Source organism: Podarcis melisellensis (assembly GCF_964234715.1).
Source record: "Podarcis melisellensis genome assembly, chromosome: 4".
Classification (NCBI taxonomy): Eukaryota; Metazoa; Chordata; class Lepidosauria; order Squamata; family Lacertidae; genus Podarcis; species Podarcis melisellensis.
In genome coordinates this window covers 81,811,346-81,830,670 of record NC_138531.1, presented here as the reverse complement: position 1 = coordinate 81,830,670, position 19,325 = coordinate 81,811,346, and the positions used below count along the sequence as shown (strand labels likewise).

General features: G+C 43.0%; 1 protein-coding gene across 1 annotated transcript in view; it reads left to right on the top strand.

The window, feature by feature from the left end:
• The window catches only part of PARP4 (poly(ADP-ribose) polymerase family member 4), a 52,051-nt gene that overhangs the window by 11,832 nt on the left and 20,894 nt on the right, over positions 1 to 19,325 (top strand). Inside the window, 15 exon segments of the mRNA XM_081910243.1 lie at positions 1,066 to 1,217; positions 2,000 to 2,137; positions 3,285 to 3,383; positions 4,464 to 4,656; positions 5,344 to 5,488; positions 6,473 to 6,597; positions 8,677 to 8,808; positions 8,933 to 9,019; positions 10,189 to 10,353; positions 10,602 to 10,648; positions 12,861 to 12,942; positions 14,096 to 14,233; positions 15,210 to 15,408; positions 16,102 to 16,172; positions 18,814 to 19,001. Coding sequence (XP_081766369.1) covers positions 1,066 to 1,217; positions 2,000 to 2,137; positions 3,285 to 3,383; positions 4,464 to 4,656; positions 5,344 to 5,488; positions 6,473 to 6,597; positions 8,677 to 8,808; positions 8,933 to 9,019; positions 10,189 to 10,353; positions 10,602 to 10,648; positions 12,861 to 12,942; positions 14,096 to 14,233; positions 15,210 to 15,408; positions 16,102 to 16,172; positions 18,814 to 19,001 — 1,961 coding nt within the window.

Genomic DNA, 19,325 nt, shown 5'->3' with positions numbered 1-19,325 from the left:
TTATTTCAAAAATGTATGTACTGCTTAATTACAGTTGTCTCTAAGAGGTGCACGAACGACTCAGCAAAATTAAAAATGTGGTAAAACTATAAGATTCATTTTAAAAGACTGATGGAATAAATTTCATCTCTCAAATGAGCAGAAAATATGATTCTATCCTCTTTGAACAATAGAGAGTTCTTATGCTCCAGAATTCCTGTGGACTTTGGTCCAGAAGACAGATTTTGAAAGTATTTGCCAAGAGGGAAAACATTTATGTCATCATAATGGTGTTTGTCTTGTTCTCCTTTGAGCATTTCTTGGAGGGTCCTGTTGGCTTGTAATAATTTTTTTTTTTTTTACACCCTGCCCATCTGATTGGATTTCCCCACTCTGGGCAGCTTACAGCATATATGAAAACGTGTGTACATCACACAGAAACAGTTCTGGCACTATATTTGGTGCCCAAGCATCATTTGGGGGAAGCCTAGTACAAATTTGCAGCAAAAAAACCTTTCCACATGAGTTCCATGATCCCATCCCATATATTCAATCTTATGAGTCACAAAATGAAAATTTCTATTTTAATTATGAAATTTACATTTCTGAAATTTGCTCCGTGTTGTCACTGGGAATTTTCTCAGTTGAAGAAGAGTCCTATGAAGCTTGCTGACTATTTTGTGGGTGTTTGGTTGTTCAGTTGATGATTTGGTTTTTTCCACCCCCAAATGCAGAAGTGGAGAAGTTTGACAGGTGGCCTCTTTTGCCCACAGGGATCTTCTGAAGCCCCTTTCAAAGTGTTGTCTTGCTCAGCACTTTGGGGAAGGGCTTTGCAGGTATTGCTGATTGGTGGTGTCTGCAAGTCGCCTCCAAGTTTTGACTTGAGTTCATTAGCCCTGAGGGTCAGAGGCGCCCCATCCCTGGTCTTAACAGATTTAAAAAATATTATTTCTTGCATATATTTTCTCTGTGGTAAGCTGCTCTCAGGCCTACAGACAATGAGCAGAATGTAAATTATAATAAACAAATAAAAGCTTTGTTTTGGAAATACAAACACTGAATGTTGCTATTTTATTTTTTTTATAGCTAATCAGGGACATGCTGAACGTTCATGAAACAAACATGTCAATTCCTAACCCACCGTCCCTTTCCAAGTACCGAGCTCTGAGATGCAGGATATGTCCTGTCTTTGGAGAAGAGTTTCAGGATATTGAAGAAAAGATGGACCAATATACTGGGTGAGTTTCAGTTGTGATGTGTAATTTCTGGGTTGTACTACCCAGATTCAGTAATCATTTTTTAATGTCATAATATAATTTTGAAGGACCTCAAAGAATCTTTTCTTAAACACTGATATAGGTGGAAGATTCAAAACATTTATAAAACCCATGTTAATAGGAAAACACATTTACTCTAAGAGCCTGGTTTCAAAGGCCTCTGCGTTTAACTTCAGAGAAAAGGTCTGTTCACACTAAACTTCACTAAATTTGTATACAACTCAAAGACATGGTTTACAACAAACTGTGAGTCATCTCACAGACATGCAAACAAGCTATGGCTAGTATCTTATGCCTTGGTTGTGTGACAAATGTCTTGGTGCTCCCCTAAAACATAGTTAATCAGCCAAACCATAGTTAAAACAAACCATCATTCATAAACCATCAACAAACTGAATTAGTGCATTCAAACAAATCAAGCTTTGACTAATAAACCGTGGATTACTGTTTGTGTGAACCAGACCGCTGTGAAGATCATTAGACTACTGGAAACAAATACAGACAGAAATAAACACACAAACATTCTGGGTGAGAACTATTGCTCTACGAAATCTTGTTAGACATGAAATATGTAACATGTATAAATCATGTGTTCCTCTAAGGAGAACCTCGGACATATTCAATGCTTGTGGCAAAATGTTCAATCTCATTTAGTGACTCTGTGGCCAGAATAAATCTGGGGGCATAAACTGGGGGGGAAATGCATTTTGTGAACATTCTATTCGTTTTAAATTTTCTTGCAGTGAACATCCCGTAGAAGTTTTGGAGATCTATAGAGTAGGCAGAATGACGGAAGTAGCGGCTTTCGAAAGCCATCTTGGCAATGTCCAGTCTTTATACCACGCTTCGTCTGTTCACAACTTCGTTGGAATCCTCTCCCGGTAACAACTTGCGTCATGGTCTGTCTTAGCTTTGCAGGTGGTTTTCTGCTGCGCATGAGAGGCAAGAAGACAACAGAGCCATTCGGCCAAAGGCTCTTTCAATGACAATGGCCGAATTTGGACAGTCCAATTCTACCTTAACATTAGGATATGCACAACCGCATGCACCCACATGCACACCCTTGTTACTGTTTCCTCTTCTGAGAGCCAGTGTGGTGTAGTGGTTAAGAGCAGTAGTCTCGTAATCTGGTGAACCGGGTTCGCATCTCCGCTCCTCCACATGCAGCTGCTGGGTGACCTTGGGCCAGTCACACTTCTTTGAAGTCTCTCAGCCCCACTCACCTCACAGAGTGTTTGTTGTGGGGGAGGAAGGGAAAGGAGAATGTTAGCAGCTTTGAGACTCCTTAAAGGGAATGAAAGGCGGGATATCAAATCCAAACTCTTCTTCTTCTGTCTGTGCAGGCTGTGAAGCAAACCCAAAAGTTTCCCATTAATGTCCAAACAGGGAACTGTGGTTTACCGACACCCCTGTGCAGGCAATGGGTGTCTGCAAGCTGTAAGTGGGGAAGTTTGGGTGGAGTGGGGCAGCCCATCTCTCTACAGTCCTCATCCATTGATGGTGAAGAATGAGGGAGATGACTAGATTCCACACAACCTGGGCTCCTTTGTGTCTGTTTATCCCTTCCTCCTTCCCCCTTCCCTTTCCCAATATTGATACACATATTATTAGTGTAGAAAAACTGTGTGTCTTCATGTCAAGGTGCTTTACCTCAGAGGTGGGGAGCCTGAGGCCTAGGGGCTGGGTGCAGCTCTCCAGTCCTCTGTCTTTCTAGCCCTTGGAACTTTTTCCAGGCCGCATTCCTCCTCACTGAGCCAAACTCCTCACCATCCCATCTCTGCACCCTTCTGCTTTTGCCTTGCCAGATTGTGTCCTTGCACTGTGGCAATGCCTCTTGCCTGCCTGGGCAGAGGATGGAGAGATTTGGGTATGTGCTTAGAAACCTCCCGGCTCAAATACATACAAGAGCTCTGTCGTCTTTTGCCTCTGGCCTTCCTGCCACTGCCTTGCGGCCTATGAGGGAATGCGTCCCTCGAGTGAAAAAGAAAGATTCTCCACCTTTACTGTGTAAATCTTCTGCTTTTCTAGGGGACTGCTCTTGCCAAAGATTGTCGTTGAAGAGCATGGCGTGGAAAGAACGGATTGTGGTCACTTGGGCAGCGGCATCTACTTCAGCGACTCCATAAGGTCTGCAGTTCTTTGGCAGTAATAACAGTTGAGATCTTATCATGCCTTGCCCGGTGGGGAGTGCTATGTGTGTTGCTCCTGTTGTTGTTGTTGTTATTACTATTAATTAATTAAAGTTGAATACTGCCCTTCACCCGAGGATCACAGGGCAGTTCACAACATAAAAATACAAAATGAGGACACAGAATACATAACAAAACAAGCACAAACCAATAACAAACACATTTTAAAGGGCATAGAATATTAATCAGCCAATGGCCCTTGTTGAAGAGAAACATTTTCATTTCTCCTAAAGATATGTAAGGAAGGCGTCAGGTGAATTTCCCTGAGGAGACCATTCCACAAGTGGGGAGCCGCCTCAAAATAGATCCGTCCTCATGATGCCGTCCTCTGGACCTCTTGCTTCTGAGTAAACTTAAGTGGCACTTCACATGCTTTCCCCCACAGAGATATCCCTTTTGAGAACCAGAGTGGAGTATCGGACTTGGGCTGCATACATAGCAAACACTGAAAGCACATGATTTCCCCTAGAGATTCCTGGGAACTGTAGTTTGCTAAGGGTGCTGGGAATTGCAGCTCTGTGAGGGGCAGCATGAGACCAGTGACATTAAATTTGCGTCCATTATTTTGCCTTATGTGGAATGCAGAATGGCATATGTACCACACTGGAAGGTGCGTTGATGAGTGAACCCTTGATGTTGTGACTAGCACTATAAAGTCCTGCAGATGAGTTGGCATTTGGGTTTGTTGTAGGGTCTGGACCATAATAAACATAGGCTACATACACATCATACACTTAAAGTCCATTTAAAGCATGCATCTTCCACAAAGAATCCTGGGGACTGTAGTTCCTCAAAAGTGCTGGGAATTCTAGCTCTGTGAGGGGTAAACTATGGTTCCCAGGATTCTTTGGTGAAAGTTATGTGCTTTAAATGGTTGTTATGTATACAGCTTTGGGCTGATGTGGCAAGAGCTGCAAACCCCACATGCCTTTTTCTGTTGGTTAAACTCAAGCTATGGCAAGTACTTAAAATATTTGTCCGAGTATAACCAACCAGCTTCTTCTGCTTTGTTTAACAGTGCATGCATCAACTACTCTTGGCCAAACAGAACAGATGGAACTCGGTTACTGCTGATTTGCGATGTAGCCCTTGGAAAGTGTTTTGAAACAGGTCACATGGACAGTTCGTTAACCGCAGCACCGGCAGGCTATGACAGCGTGCATGGACTTGCCAGGAAAAAGGGGAAACTGAGAAAGGGAAGAGACTTCAAGGTACCGGTTCAAGCTATGTTGTGGTGTTGCCCTCTGTTGTCTTTTAAAGGCATAATATGCCTTGATAAGCTATGCCTCTGGAAATGTTGATTGTTTATTGATTTAGAGCACTTGTACCCTGCTCTTCAGCCAAAAAGGCTCCCTGAGCAGCTTACATGCAATCAAAACAGTGTCTACCAACTATCTAAAAAAAGGGGGGGAGGCATGACACAAAAGGGTAGAGGGACTGGGAGGGAAGAGGAAAATCAAAATCACAACTAAGGCACACCAGTTTCTAAACATCCCTGACATAAACCCTCCAGCCCAAGGGGTTGTATTCGATGTAATCCCTACTCAGAGTAGACCCACTGAAATAAATAGACACAACCATCTGAGAGCCATTAATATTAACGGGTATATTTTGTGTAGAATGCAGTTGGATACAACCCTAGGCCTCAGCTCTGTGTCTTGTACATACCTCTCCATGATCCATCTTACCACCTAAGTCTGTTGCCTTTTTTGTATGTTCCTCGGTGACATGTAAGTGGCTGCTGTGGAACTTTCTCTAGCTAAATTTATCTTTTGCCGCTGCCTGCTTTCAAAAGCTTCCTAAGTGAGGAGGCGACATACCGGCTTCGCTCACTAATGCATCAGTTGCTCTTGTAAAGCTCTTAACGTTTACTTCTTGTTTTCTTTTGTTTTCATAAGGATGACGAATTTGTGGTGTACAGAGCTAGTCAGGTCAAAATAAAATATGTGGTTAAGTTTTCCCTCGCCGGTGACAAAGTGAAGGAGTTCCATCCTGAAATTCAGGATGTGCCGCCTTCCCTAGAGCATCAGCCACAGCCCGAAGGTGAGAAATTCTTACCTAAAATTGTCTGTTTCTTTGGTGTATTCTGCAATTGGAGTTTGAAATTGAAGCCTAACCCATTTCCTTGGTGTGGAACTATAAAGATTATGCCAAGGAAAACCCATGAAAGAATGAGGAGGCCAAGGTGACTCCTGTTCCCTTCATAAGATCACATCTTTTATTCCCATACATATCCTACCTATTCTCTACTTTTCTTTTCTCTATACCATATTCCAAAACGTGAAAATCCGGACATAAAAGTTGTGCCCCAGTTTTTGTGTAAACACCCAAGCCATAGGATGGCTTATCGCATGGGCTTTTGGTCTGATCTAGCAGGGATTGTTGGGACGTGGGTGGCGCTGTGGGTTAAACCACAGAGCCTAGGACTTGCCGATCAGAAGGTCGGAAGTTCGAATCCCCACGATGGGGTGAGCTCCCGTTGTTTGGTCCCTGCTCCTGCCAACCTAGCAGTTTGAAAGCACGTCAAAGTGCAAGTAGATAAATAGGTACTGCTCCGGTGGGAAGGTAAACGGCATTTACGTGCACTGCTCTGGTTCGCCAGAAGCAGCTTAGTCATGCTGGCCACATGACCCGGAAACTGTACGCCGGCTCCCTTGGCCAATAAAGCGGGATGAGCGTCGCAACCCCAGAGTCGGTCATGACTGGACCTAACGGTCAGGAGTCCCTTTACCTTATCTAGCAGGGATTGTTAATGCTTTTATTCTCTTTCTCCATTTTTATTACATGAATACAGGTGCATATGAGCATATTTAGTTTCTCTGTTACTTCTTTCCTTGCTTTTAGATAGCAGAACTAACATTTGCCATCAAGGCCAGGCAAGATAGTTGCTTACAGAGAGTTTTTTGTTTTCGTTTTTTTTACACTTTTAATGCTGAAAATTACTCTGAACCTTTACAATAAAGGGGGTTTGCCTTCAATAAATCATCTCTCTCCTCCACCCTACCCTGCCTCTTAATATTTCTTTAGATTATCAAATGCCAAGTAAAAATCTGCTGAATAATGTGACTGCTGGTCTTCTGGACAGATCTGGAAACCCAATTCCTCTCAAAGGTCTTCATGTCAAGGGACGAATAGTAGACTTCGTAGCAGAGGTAATGCCAAGGCATTCATATTTCTTTTCTAGGGATGTTAAATATTTCCTTGTGGGTTTTTATTTTATGTTTATTTATTTATTTTTACAAAGTGTAAAACAAATCTGTAGACAGATACTAGCCCTGATTAACGTTGCCTTTAAATATTCAGTGAGTTAGGTGTGTTATATCAGCAGACTCTCAATTTTTAAATTAAAACTTTGACTTTTTTTCAGGGGACAGTAGGGGCAACACAAATACATTTATTTGTTTCTTTGTTTATGTGTCTCTTCCTACATACCATACCTAAGGTGCTGAAGCAACTAAAAATCTGGTGGGAATCAATAAGTAGTGGGCCTTCTGAATGGCAAAGAAATAATGAAACCCCCAGTACTGACTAGGATGCTGCCATTAAGGCTATGTACACACTATACCTTTAAAGCACATTTGAAGCACATTCTTTCCCTCAAAGAATTCTGGGTACTGTAGTTCATTAAGGGTTGCTGGGAACTGTAACTCTATGAGGGGTGAACTACAGTGCCCAGAATTCTTTGGAAATAATGTATGTTGAATGTGCTTTAAAGGTATAGCACATTTAAACGTTGTTTCCATGCACTCTGGCTTCCATCACGGAGTTCTATTGCACCAGAAGCAGTTTAGTCATGTTGGCCACATGACCCAGAAAGCTGTCTGTGGACAAATGCCGGCTCCCTTGGCCTGAATAGTGAGATGAGTACCATACCCCATAGTCAAATTTGACTGGACTTAACCGTCCAGGGGTCCTTTACCTTTTCACTTTTTACATCTGCAAAGGAAGCAGACAACATTTTGAGTTTGGAGAACGGCTGAGAAAGACAGCAGAACCACGTTTGAGCTCTTTGGGTATTAAATATTTATCTGATGCAGAAGCAGTGGATATTGCTTACTGTTGGAGTGTTTTAAGTGTTGCCTCTATGTGTGCTCAACTTGTATATTTGTAAATAAATACAAATACTGTATTGTAAAACATCAATAATCTCCCAATGGCCTCCTCCTAAAGGGAACCAAACCTGGGTATGTGCTGCATACCTGGAACTCAGAAAAGTGGAAAGTGTCAATCACTTCTCCTACCTGGGCAGTTATCTTTTCACAAGGGCTGACACTGATGTTGAAATCCAGCATCGCCTGAGCTCTGCGAGTGCAGCTTTCTTCCGATTGAAGCACACCGTTTGAGGGACATTCGCAGAGAAACCAAAATGCTTGTTTACAAAGCTATTGTACTACCAGCCTTACTGTATGCTTGTGAAACGTGGACCACTTATAAATGCCATCTCCAGCTCCTTGAAAGATTCCATCAAATGGTGTCTCCAAAAAAATTAACATATCACTTGGGAAGACAGGTGAACTAATGCCAGTGTACTGGAAGAAGCAAAGATCACCAGTATCAAAGCAATGTTTCTTCAACATCAACTTCGTTTGACTGGTCATGTCGTTTGGATGTCTGATTAACATCCTCCAAAGTAACTATTCTGAACTCAAAAATGGGAACTGTAATGCTGGTGGTCAACAAAAGAGGTTTAAAGATTCTCTCAAGGCAAATCTTTAAAAATGTAATGTAAACACCGACAATTGGGAAACACTGGTCTGTGAGCACTCCAATTGGAGAACAGTCTTTACCAAAAATGTCATGGACTTTGAAAACACTCAAACTCGGGACGAAAGGGAGAAACATGCTAAGAGGAAGGCACGTTTGGCAAACCCTCACCATGATCAACTCCCACCCAGAAACCTATGTCCCCACTGTGGAAGGACGTGTGGATCCAGAATTGGCCTCCATAGTTACTTAGGGACTCACTGTTAAGACCGTGTTCATTGAAGACAATCTTACTCAGCTACGAGTGATCGCCGAAGAAGAAGAAGAAGAAGAAGAAGAAGAAGAAGAAGAAGAAGAAGAAGAAGAAGAAAGAAGAAGAAGAAGCACCTGAAATGTTTCCCAGAGGGTGTTATTTAAAATGTTAATCTTAGGAAGGAAAGTGCTTCCATAAAAAATGTTTTTATTGGAATGCATGGCCTGGTGTTTACCTCATATCTATCTGCAATACATGCATGTATTTCTTTCAGGTTGTGGTGTTCCAGGTCTATGAAAATCAATCAGACAGCCCCATTGAAGCAAAATACGTATTTCCTTTGGACGACACAGCCGCTGTATGTGGATTTGAGGCTTTCATTAAAGGGAAGCATATAATAGGAAAGGTAAGATGATTCAGGGACAGGAGGAAGAGACAAAATATGCGGCGGTGGGACTGCAGTAAATGTGACTTTTCGAAAGAACCTATTTTTTAAAAAATCAGGATGATTTATTATATAATTTCAACAGGTTAAGGAAAAGGAGAAGGCACACAGAGAATACAGAGAAGCCATCAGTCAAGGACATGGAGCTTACTTGATGGATCAAGATGCACCGGTAGGTGTAGTAATAAAAACTACTTATGCCTTTATAAGAGATCAGCATACACTGGCCTTCGTTTGTTTTACTGATGAAACCAAGCAAGGTGCTTTGGCTTGAAAGCTGTACCCTGCATATGAAAAATGTCAATCAGCAGGTGAAGGTGGAGGAGACGGCCACCGTAGCAAACTCTGTTTTTTTTTTCTCCACTTAGGGCTTAGTTTATTATTTGATCCTGACTTGATTTTAGGATATAATTTAATTATTGTTTGATTTTATACCAATGTTGATGTTGCCTTCCTGAGCCTGGTTTTGGCCGGGGAGGGCGGGATACAAATAAAAGTTTATTATTATTTAGTATTAGCCACACCTCCTCTTCCACTGCTGCTTTCCCCCAGGGAAAACTTATTCTTCTTCTTCTTGTTGTTATTATTACTATTAAAAATTTGTATACCGCCCTTCATTCGTAGATAGCAGGACAGTTCATGACATAAGAATACAATACAGTGGTACCTCGGGTTACAGACGCTTCAGGTAACAGACGCTTCAGGTTAGACTCCATTAACCCAGAAATAGTACCTCGGGTTAAGAACTTTACCTCAGGATGAGAACAGAAATTGCGTGGCGGCAGCTGGAGGCCCCATTAGCTAAAGTGGTGCTTCAGGTTAAGAATGAACCTCCGGAACGAATTAAGTACTTAACCCGAGGTACCACTGTATGTATAAAAAAATACAAAATACATCATAACAATGAGAACAAAAATGAACCAACGATCTCCCCTCTCACAACGCATGTGAAAGGGGATTGGATCTCAATCAGCCAAAGGCCTAGTTGAGGAGCAAACAGCTATTTGGGTTTTCTCCAGATTGGAAAAGGAGCAGAGCAAGGGGAAAACCACTCAGTCCCATGCATTCTAGGCATGGAACAAGTGGAAGTGTGGTCGAGCCCTTCTAGCCAGCAATTATTTGTGGTTATTGCCAACCACACTACCTTTCCCTCTTCCATTAGCCCTGTGTGACATGAGGGAGACTCTCTCTCCCCAGTTGCTGGGTTCCCAGCAACACCTCCAGGGCTACAGACTAGTCACCTCTGGGACGTTTTCAGTATGCTATAAAAGAAAGCAGACCATGTCGTTGTTTTGTAAATGGCGATTTGCTTCTGTGGACATTTCAAATATCCTTCTGTAGGACATCTTCACCGTTTCTGTGGGAAACCTGCCTCCTTCAACCAAAGTCCTCATCAAAATCACCTACATCACGGAGCTCAGTTATGAGAACGAATGCCTTGCCTTCCACTTGCCGGCTGCTGTGGCGCCTTGGCAACAAGACAAAGCGCTGAATGAGAACACACAGGTGAGGGCCTCTTTCCATCAGAAGGAAGGAAATCCTGCATTATAATGGTGCAAACATAATTGTTGCCGTTCTCCACAACTTCATATTTAATTGCACCCAGCACTGTTTTTCTGGAAAGAGAGGTGCTGGAACTTGCCATGAACGCCACCCTTATATAAAGGCTATGGCACCCACCTAATGGTGGGTTTCAGCCAGAAAAAGCCCTGATTGCACCCATACAGACCTCATTGTTTTTGTTTGTTAACTAGGACTCAGTAAGGAAAGTTTCCATTAGGCAAGTTGGAACAAAACCCGGGTAAGTAGACTAAAATTGTAATGTGTCCTTTAAAAGTTGTCTGTATTTTAAATAAATGCATGGGGGTTTTTTTTCTTTAAAAAACAATATTGCAGAATGAAGCATTTATTTTTCCTCACTTGCATTTATTCTTCATCACTTTCTGACAGTAAGAGCTATTCAACAGTGGAACGGCCTCCCTCGGGAGGTTGGGGGCACTCCTTCCTTGAAAGTTTTTAAGCAGAGGTTGGGTGGCCATCTGTCACAGATGCTGTAGTTGAGATTTGTGCATTGCAGGGGGTTGGACTAGATGACCCTTGAGGTCTTTTCCAACTCTACAATTCTATGGTTTTTATAGCCATGAAAAAACAGATGTCCTGTGCTTTCTAAGCAATTTCATCAATTTATCTTTAAATTAAGGTTACCAGATTTTTTCCAAAGAATGCGGGGACACTTTTTTTTTTGAAAAGAGAAAAAAAGTTATTAAATTTTTTTTTTTTTAAATTAAAGCAAGAAGTAATATCTTCTCTTCTGCGGTTTCCTCTGTCACACGGCCTTCCTCTGGGCCCTGGCCTGCTCTCTTGGAGCGCTAGCTGCCGTGGAGTAGGCTCAGGTTGGGTCTGGGCTTGGCCACGTGTTCTTGCCCTCCCAGTGCTTTCCTGCCTCTTCTCCTCAGTGGCGGCGGCAGCAGCGGTGCGGCAAGGTCGGGGCTCCCCTCTTTTTTCTCCTTCCTCTTTCTCTCTCTTCCTTCTTCTCCTCTCCTCCTTCTCTCTGCATCGGCTCTGGGGTTTTCCTTGCCCCAGAGCGCCACTGGGCATTGGCCGGGCACTCTCATTCCCGGCTCGATTTGGGTCACAAGGGGGGAGGGTCAGTGGTTCCCCCCACTGACACGCCCTGGTTCCCCCTTGGCGGTGGCGGCGGCAGTGGCAGTCTCAGCAGCCCGGAGCCAGCCTGGTAGCGCAGTCGGCTCTGGCTGGCTTCAGGAGCTGCTCGGTGCTGTGGCACCCGCCATTTTGCTTCGCCAGAAGTCCCCATATGATGTGTCTTGTGCCATTGAACCAATCATGCAACATTCATTCCCTACTAATAAATCTACAACACTTAAAATATAAATCCAGGGACATCAAATGAAATCCGAAGACAATCCAGGTACGGATTTTGTCTGGGGACAGATTTGTTAATCTGGGGACTGTCCCCGGGAAACGGGAACGTCTGGTAACCATACTTTAAATGGGGTAAAAAGACCTCTTCAGGGAATATAACATGTGAGGAGGAGCTTTGGGGACAAGTGTGTTAGCTACTCTCTCTGACCCTGCTTCCCTCTGCAAGTTGAAGGGCGACTGTCCGAAATGGACTGCCTGTTTCTGCTCCCCACTGTGGCAGAGCTTATTCTAGCCTCGGACCCTCATTTGCAGTTATTTCCCCTCCTCTCCCAGCTTCCTCCATTGCCCTATCCCCTGCTGTGCAGAAGGGTCCCGGCCCTCTAGAGATGGTTTTTCTGGAGATTTGCAGTGAGGAGGAATAGACAGGAATATTACCTTCCGTTGTTGTTGCTGTTTAGTCGTTTTGTCATGTCCGACTCTTCGTGACCCCACGGACCAGAGCACGCCAGGCACTTCTGTCTTCCACTGTCTCCCGCAGTTTGGTCAGACTCATGTTTGTAGCTTCGAGAACACTGTCCAACCATCTCGTCCTCTGTCGCCCCCTTCTCCTTGTGCCCTCCATCTTTCCCAACATCAGGGTCTTTTCCAGGGAGTCTTCTCCTCTCATGAGGTGGCCAAAGTATTGGAGCCTCAGCTTCAGGATCTGTCCTTCCAGTGAGCACTCAGGGCTGATTTCCTTCAGAATGGATAGGTCTGATTTTCTTGCAGTCCATGGGACTCTCAAGAGTCTCCTCCAGCACCATAATTCAAAAGCATCAATTCTTCAGCAATCAGCCTTCTTTATGGTCCAGCTCTCACTTCCATATACCATATACCTTCCATAAACGTCCTTTACTTTCCATTAATATACCTTAGGATCCAAGTCATAGTGAAATAGCATATTTATGTATCATCTACAAAGCTGTTTTTCTGCTAGGTGGAAGTTTGATTAATTAGCACTTTGATTACAGTGAAAACTAGTGAATATGAAAGAAAACATGCTATGTTGTTCCTTATGGGATATTTGTGTGTGTGTGTGTATCACACACCAATCCTGACCTATTATATAACATATGGTTTCTCTATCTCAGTGGGTTCTCTTTGGAAATGTCAGTTGAAATGCCCTTTGAAATTAAACACATTAGCAGCTGGACACATCAGCTTGAAATAAAGGTAAGCAAATCTCCCTGGTACATCTGTTTCTCAGGGCAGGGCAGTTCGTAATTGGGGGTGGGGAAAATAAGTGAGCCAAATTGCACCTCCTGTTTTAAAAGGAACAATCTATATTTGTGCAGAAGTCAAGCTTGCAACGTGGAAATGTGGATAGAGAGATAGAGAGAGGCAGATAGATAATTATACCGTGCCTTTCTAGATGTGCAGCTGTAAGGTGCTTTACAAAGGTATCATGAATTAGACAACCCCTGCCAACCCCCATTCCACACTCCCAAACATCACAAGTACAGTGGTACCTTGGTTTGCATACGTCTTAGTTTGCACATGTTTTGGATTACAAACAAGTGTCCCGGTTTGCAACCTTTTTTTGGATTACAACCCAATTTTTTTTTTGGATTACGGACAAAAAAAAATTGGAGGCCCCATTGGTGGAAGTGCGTGTGGCGTTTGCCCTCCTATGTGTGTGACATCATACTGGGTTCATAGGGAAAGGGTTAACTAATTGCAAAATGACTAACCAATGGGAACCCAAGGGGCAGAGTTAACTGTGTATAAGGTTTAAGCACAGAGAGTGGCTGTGAAGACAGTCTGGAGTTAGACAAGAGAGGGAAGATAAGTCTGTGGGGTGGGCTAGTCTGGTGTGAGAGAGTGAGAAAATTTGTTAAGAGGAGTCAGTCAAACAGTTGAGATAATCAGTCAGAAGGTATTAGGAAGGTATAGGCCGGCAAAGAAACTAAAGTTAAGATACTGACAGGAATATTATCTGAGAAACCATAAACTTGTTAATGTTTATAAAATAAACTTGTTTTTTTGGTTCACTTTTAACAACTGGCTGGACTCATGTTTTACCTGAGAGTAACTGGTTGGTGGCAGCGGGGAAGCGATCACAGTGGTGGCACAGGGATCAATAGACTGTTAAACGTCCGGGGATGTGGTCGCCACAGTGCACCTTGGGTTACAACCTGTTTTGGTTTACAAATGGACATTTGGAAGAGATTATGGTTGTAAACCAAGGTACCACTGTACATCATATTTTTGTGTGGGGAAGCTAGATTGGGAGGGGACCTCTCAAAAGATTAGGATGCAAATTATTCAGGCCTTTTTGCAAAAACGGAGCCCCCCCCTTCTCTCTCCCCTCCCTTCCCACTTTCAGAAAACTGACTGTAAAGCTGTGGTTCGGACTGTTGACAACAGTTTCTTGGACACCAGTGGCTTTGCAATGGAAATCCTTATCGGTGATGTTCATTTGCCCAGAATGTGGGTAGAAAAGCACCCGGGCAATGAGACTGAGGTAATTCTCATTTTATTATTTCTTTAAGATATTTTCTATTGCATCTTTGAATGAATCTTCCAGGGGCAGTTTACTTATAGTACACTGAAAGAAAACAATAAAAATGCAGCAGCTGTGAAAATAATAACTAAAGAAAACACCCATTAGACTAGAGCATCATGAAAGAGATCAGCATCTGTTCTTATAGAACAAACTAGACATGATGTTAAGTTTTCATTGATTGTGCAGATTTCTTTTAAAAGCAAGCAGCATTGGCAAAAGAGGGAAGCTGATAATTAACAGGGCCCAGTTGGGAATTTTCTCTCAGCTTTAGAAAAGGGCTTTTTCTCAAGTCCGCAATAGGTTTTTTTTTGGGGGGGGGGAGAGGGTTAGATTTCCTCTCCATGCCTGTTTCTAACCCTGCATGTTATAAACAAAGATCAGGCCCTGCACAGCCAAGAAGATCATAAAATTGTAGAGATGGAAGGGACCACGAGGGTCATCTAGTCCAACCCCCCTTACAATGCAGGAATCTTTTTCTCAGCATGGGGCTCAAACCTACAGCCCTGTTGGGGCCCACGTGCTACGGCCCAGCCCACGGGGGCTGACCCTGCTGCCATCCTTGTTTAGGGTCCCACCTGGCGTTGCAGCCACCGTTGGTTCAAGCCTTCTACTCGGCGCAACTGCCAGTTATGCCTTCCTCCTCCAGGTGTGCTTACCCTGCAGCAGTGCAGTACTCTCTCTTGGGTCCACTAAATAATCCTTCCTGAAGCATCTTGTATGCATCTGGCCAGTTTACTTTTTTAAAAAAATATGATGGTGTTCGTGGCAAGCAAAGAAGACTGGCAGGTCCTTTGCCAGTTTCTGGATCCCAGCAATTACACAGGTTTGCTGACCTTTCCAACTTCTGGCTGTGCTTTTCTCTTCTTGTGGACATTTGCCTGACACCCCTGGTGAACTAAGGCTTCGTCGCTGTTGCCCATCTTTGTCCTTTTAGGCCTGCATGCTTGTGTTTCAACCGGAGTTCGAATCGGCACTTGACCCCCTAAGCACCAGCGGGGAAACCGTGATCTGCCTCGATTGCTCCAATTCCATGGGAGGTTCGACATTCCAGCAAGCCAAGCAGATTGCCCTCTATGCTCTAGAGTTGTGTACTTTTACTACGAGAAATATAAGCGTTATCAGATTCGGCACAAGTAAGAAAAGAGCTCTTGAACTATGACATGTTTCTCTCTTTCTCTCTCTTTGTATATTTCACTCTCCATGCAGTGTGTGATTTTTGAACACCCTAAGGCTCAGGGCTGATCTGTTGGCTTTATGCAGACATTTGCAATTTGGATTGATGCTGTTGTCTAAAATGCATATTATTTCTTTCATCGGGAGGCATCCCGAAGTGGCTTATTGTTTTATTTAGCACCTTAAGGGTGCAATCCCACCCTCTGCTCAGGGTTGGCACAATGATCAGGTCCAGATCAGACCCAATGACAGGAATCCTGGGGCAGCTCATCCCTCTTTTCTTCCTTTCCTGATAATTTCTCATATCGGGGCTTTCCACTGGCCCGGCAGCAGAAATAGCCCAGCAAGCTGCCTCCTTGCATTTTCGGCTGGCAGAAAGTCAGTGCCTGGCAGGAAGCCAACTCAGCCAGCAGAGCTTAGTGGAAGGACACCTCTGCACAGCTCACACCCCCACAGCCTGACAAAAAGGGACGTGGATGTTGGATTTCTCTGCCAGCATGCTATTTCTTTGCTATACACCGCTTAACCTGGGAGTAAGCTTCGTTTAACCCAGTGAGACGTACTTTGGCATAGATTTGCATAGGGTTCCACTGCAAAAATACAGAACTTCCATTATTAATAAAATTCTGTGTTGTTCTGGTTTTCCTGTACAGGTTTTGAAGAATTTCCTTTCAATCCTAAACCCCACATGGCGGATCTTGCAGCTTTGAAAAATTTTATTATAGTAAGTGCATATGTTTTAGCATATTTTTAATATTCTGTTGGGAGCTGCCCAGAGTGGCTGGGGAAACCCAGCCAGATGGGTGGAGTATGATTTATTCATTCATTCATTCATTCATTCATTCATTCATTCCTTTCTTCATTCATTCATTCCATCTGTGCACTTAAGTCTTTTGTGGTCTGCCAAATATAATAATAAAGTGTTTCCCCTCATGTAACAAGATCTCCGTTGTTGGCTCTTATCCGTTAGTTTCATATTCCTTCATTCCCCACATTTCAGTATCACCCTTTTGTGGATTATGTTGAATAAAAGCACATTAAAAAAAACACACACACATGAAGCTTTTAAAAATCCACAGGGTTCCCAGGCAGTTTCTCACCCCAATACTGACCCATTCCAGCTAGGCTTGGCTTCAGCCGGGTTATGAAGTTCCCTTATTTCTCTGCTGCTACAAGTCTCAGTAGACGGGTGGCATGATGGTGCAAAGCAGCTTCATCTGATTGTATCTTCAGTGAGTAACAGTGTGCTCATGTCTTTCAACACTGAGAAAATTTATTTGCACCCAAATTACAGCGTGGTTTCCCACAAGTGAAATGCGACCCTGAACTAATACTGCAGCCACACACAATATTTATGTGATGGGTAAAACTTGAGTGGAGCAATTGACCACCCTTATCCGCACCTGATTACTAGTTGGTTAAAAACAAGGGTCTAAAATGACCCTTTCTGTGTATATATATATATATATATATATATATATATATATATATGCAGGTTTTGGTGTCCTCGGGTGTCTTCCCGTGTAAAAGTTGGGGTGTCTATGCGACGTTTCGACGAGGTCTCACTCGTCATCTTCAGGCTGGTGCTTTCGGCTTCTTGTTACTGGAACAGAGCAGGATCTCAGTGTTTTAGTTCCTATAAATACTGTTGAGGGGGTGTGGTGTATAGCCTCCTTTTCTCTGTAGTGCCCTTGATATAAGCCCTTGATATAAACTCCGTAGCCAAGACTCTCATCTCCAGAACCAAACGCCTGGCTGACAAAGACCACTTGACAACTGAGTTACAGAATCTCTCAAATGTGTTAATTGCCAATGGATACCAGCAAAACAGGGTTACGAAGCTAATCCAAAAAGAAACACCCCCCAAAAACCAAGACACAGAAGAAAACAATGGCATGGCCCTCCTTCCTTATATCAAGGGCACTACAGATAAAATTAGCAAAATCCTCCATAAACACAATATCAAAACAGCCTTTTGCACCAACCAAAAAATAGCCAATATCCTCAGAAACCCCAAGGATAAAATCCAGTTGGAAAACCAAGGGGTCTATGAAATACCCTGCAAAGTCTGCCCAGCCACGTACATTGGACAAACAAACAGACGAATAAATGCACGTATCGCAGAACACAAGAATGCCGTCAAAAAAGAAGAAAAAACTTCCTCTCTTTTCCAACACATGAAAGAAACAGGACACGAAATTAATTTTGCAGATTCCAAATTGCTCTTTAACATGGAACATCACCACAAGAGAATAATCATGGAAGCCATCGAGATAGAGAAACACCCTCACAACATGAACAAGCGTGACGACACATCCCGCTTGCCAGACATCTGGAAATTAGCCCTCCCCACAAAAACTGACACCAGATCCAGAGGCACACAGAACGCCATCACCAATCAACCACACCAGACCCAAACCCAGACCCTCTCCACAGATAAATTACAGACACCATCCAGTAGCCAAACCATGGTGGCACCTCCGGATGCTGCACCCCCCTGCAATCCCTACACAGATCTGGCTGACACAGGCCACAAAACCACAGCTCGCCCCTATACACGAAGCCAAGCCAGAGCACAACTAAGTGCAGTACAGCCATCTTCTCAGAAAAACTCTTCACAAAGTTCAAGAGGTCAAGACACAAAGACTTTAGCAACTAATCCACACCTAATGACCCACCTAAGTGGTACTCAGGATATCACTCAAGAAATCACTCAAGATATCCCTCAAGTAATTAAGGAACAAAAGAAGAAAAGGCACACTAGCCTGGGAACTTCCTCTCTGCCCAGAACATTGGAGGCTATACACCACACCCCCTCAACAGTATTTATAGGAACTAAAACACTGAGATCCTGCTCTGTTCCAGTAACAAGAAGCCGAAAGCACCAGCCTGAAGATGACAAGTGAGACCTCGTCGAAACGTCGCATAGACACCCCAACTTTTACACGGGAAGACACCCGAGGACACCAAAACCTGCATTCCTGTACCCGTGAAAATCTACGAAAGCATATATATATATATATATATATATATATATATATATATATATATAAATGGACAAGAAATACCCACAACATATATTGCAATATGGCATAGAAAAGCAGGCACTACTCATTAGCTCACGCATATCACTTTGTATTTTCCAAGTTGACTTACTGGTGAACTCATTTTGCTGGTTTACTGTAACCGCCTCCTTATTATGTACTGTAAAATAAAATGTTTAGTATTTTATCCACCCCTAGTGCCCAATTTTTCGTTAGTCATGTCATGTCATGTTTTATGATTTATATGTGTACAATTTTGCAACTAGAAAATAAATACCTTTTTTTTAAATTACCCTTTCTTGTTACCTTCCTCCTTCTTAGTCTGCCACAGCTTCAATGGGGAATTCCGATATATGGAAGGTTTTGCATTACCTGAGTTTGCTGTACCCTTCTAAAAGCAGGCGCAACATTCTTCTTATATCTGATGGACATATTCAGAACAAAGGCACGACCTTGCAGATTTTGAAGAAAAATACACACCACACTAGAATATTCACATGCGGAGTGGGGTAGGTCCAAATTGACTGAACACTTTGTTTTGTGCTCTGGGAAAATTACAAAGTGTATTTAATATGCCAGGCTTTTCGGGTGGTAGAGTGAGTCATTTGCTTTGGTTGGCAGACTTGGGGCATCAGTAGCGCTCAGGCCAGTAGTCAGGTATCTGATTTTTTATTATTGTTATTATAATGTTTGCACATATTTTAAATAATGTGTGTCCTTGAGCTCTCTTCTGTAAAGGATAATTATCTGGGATCATAATTGCATTTTGTATCAATGTTACGATAAAGGGACAATAATGTAAGCAAATTGATAATATGGTTTGTCACCGCAGC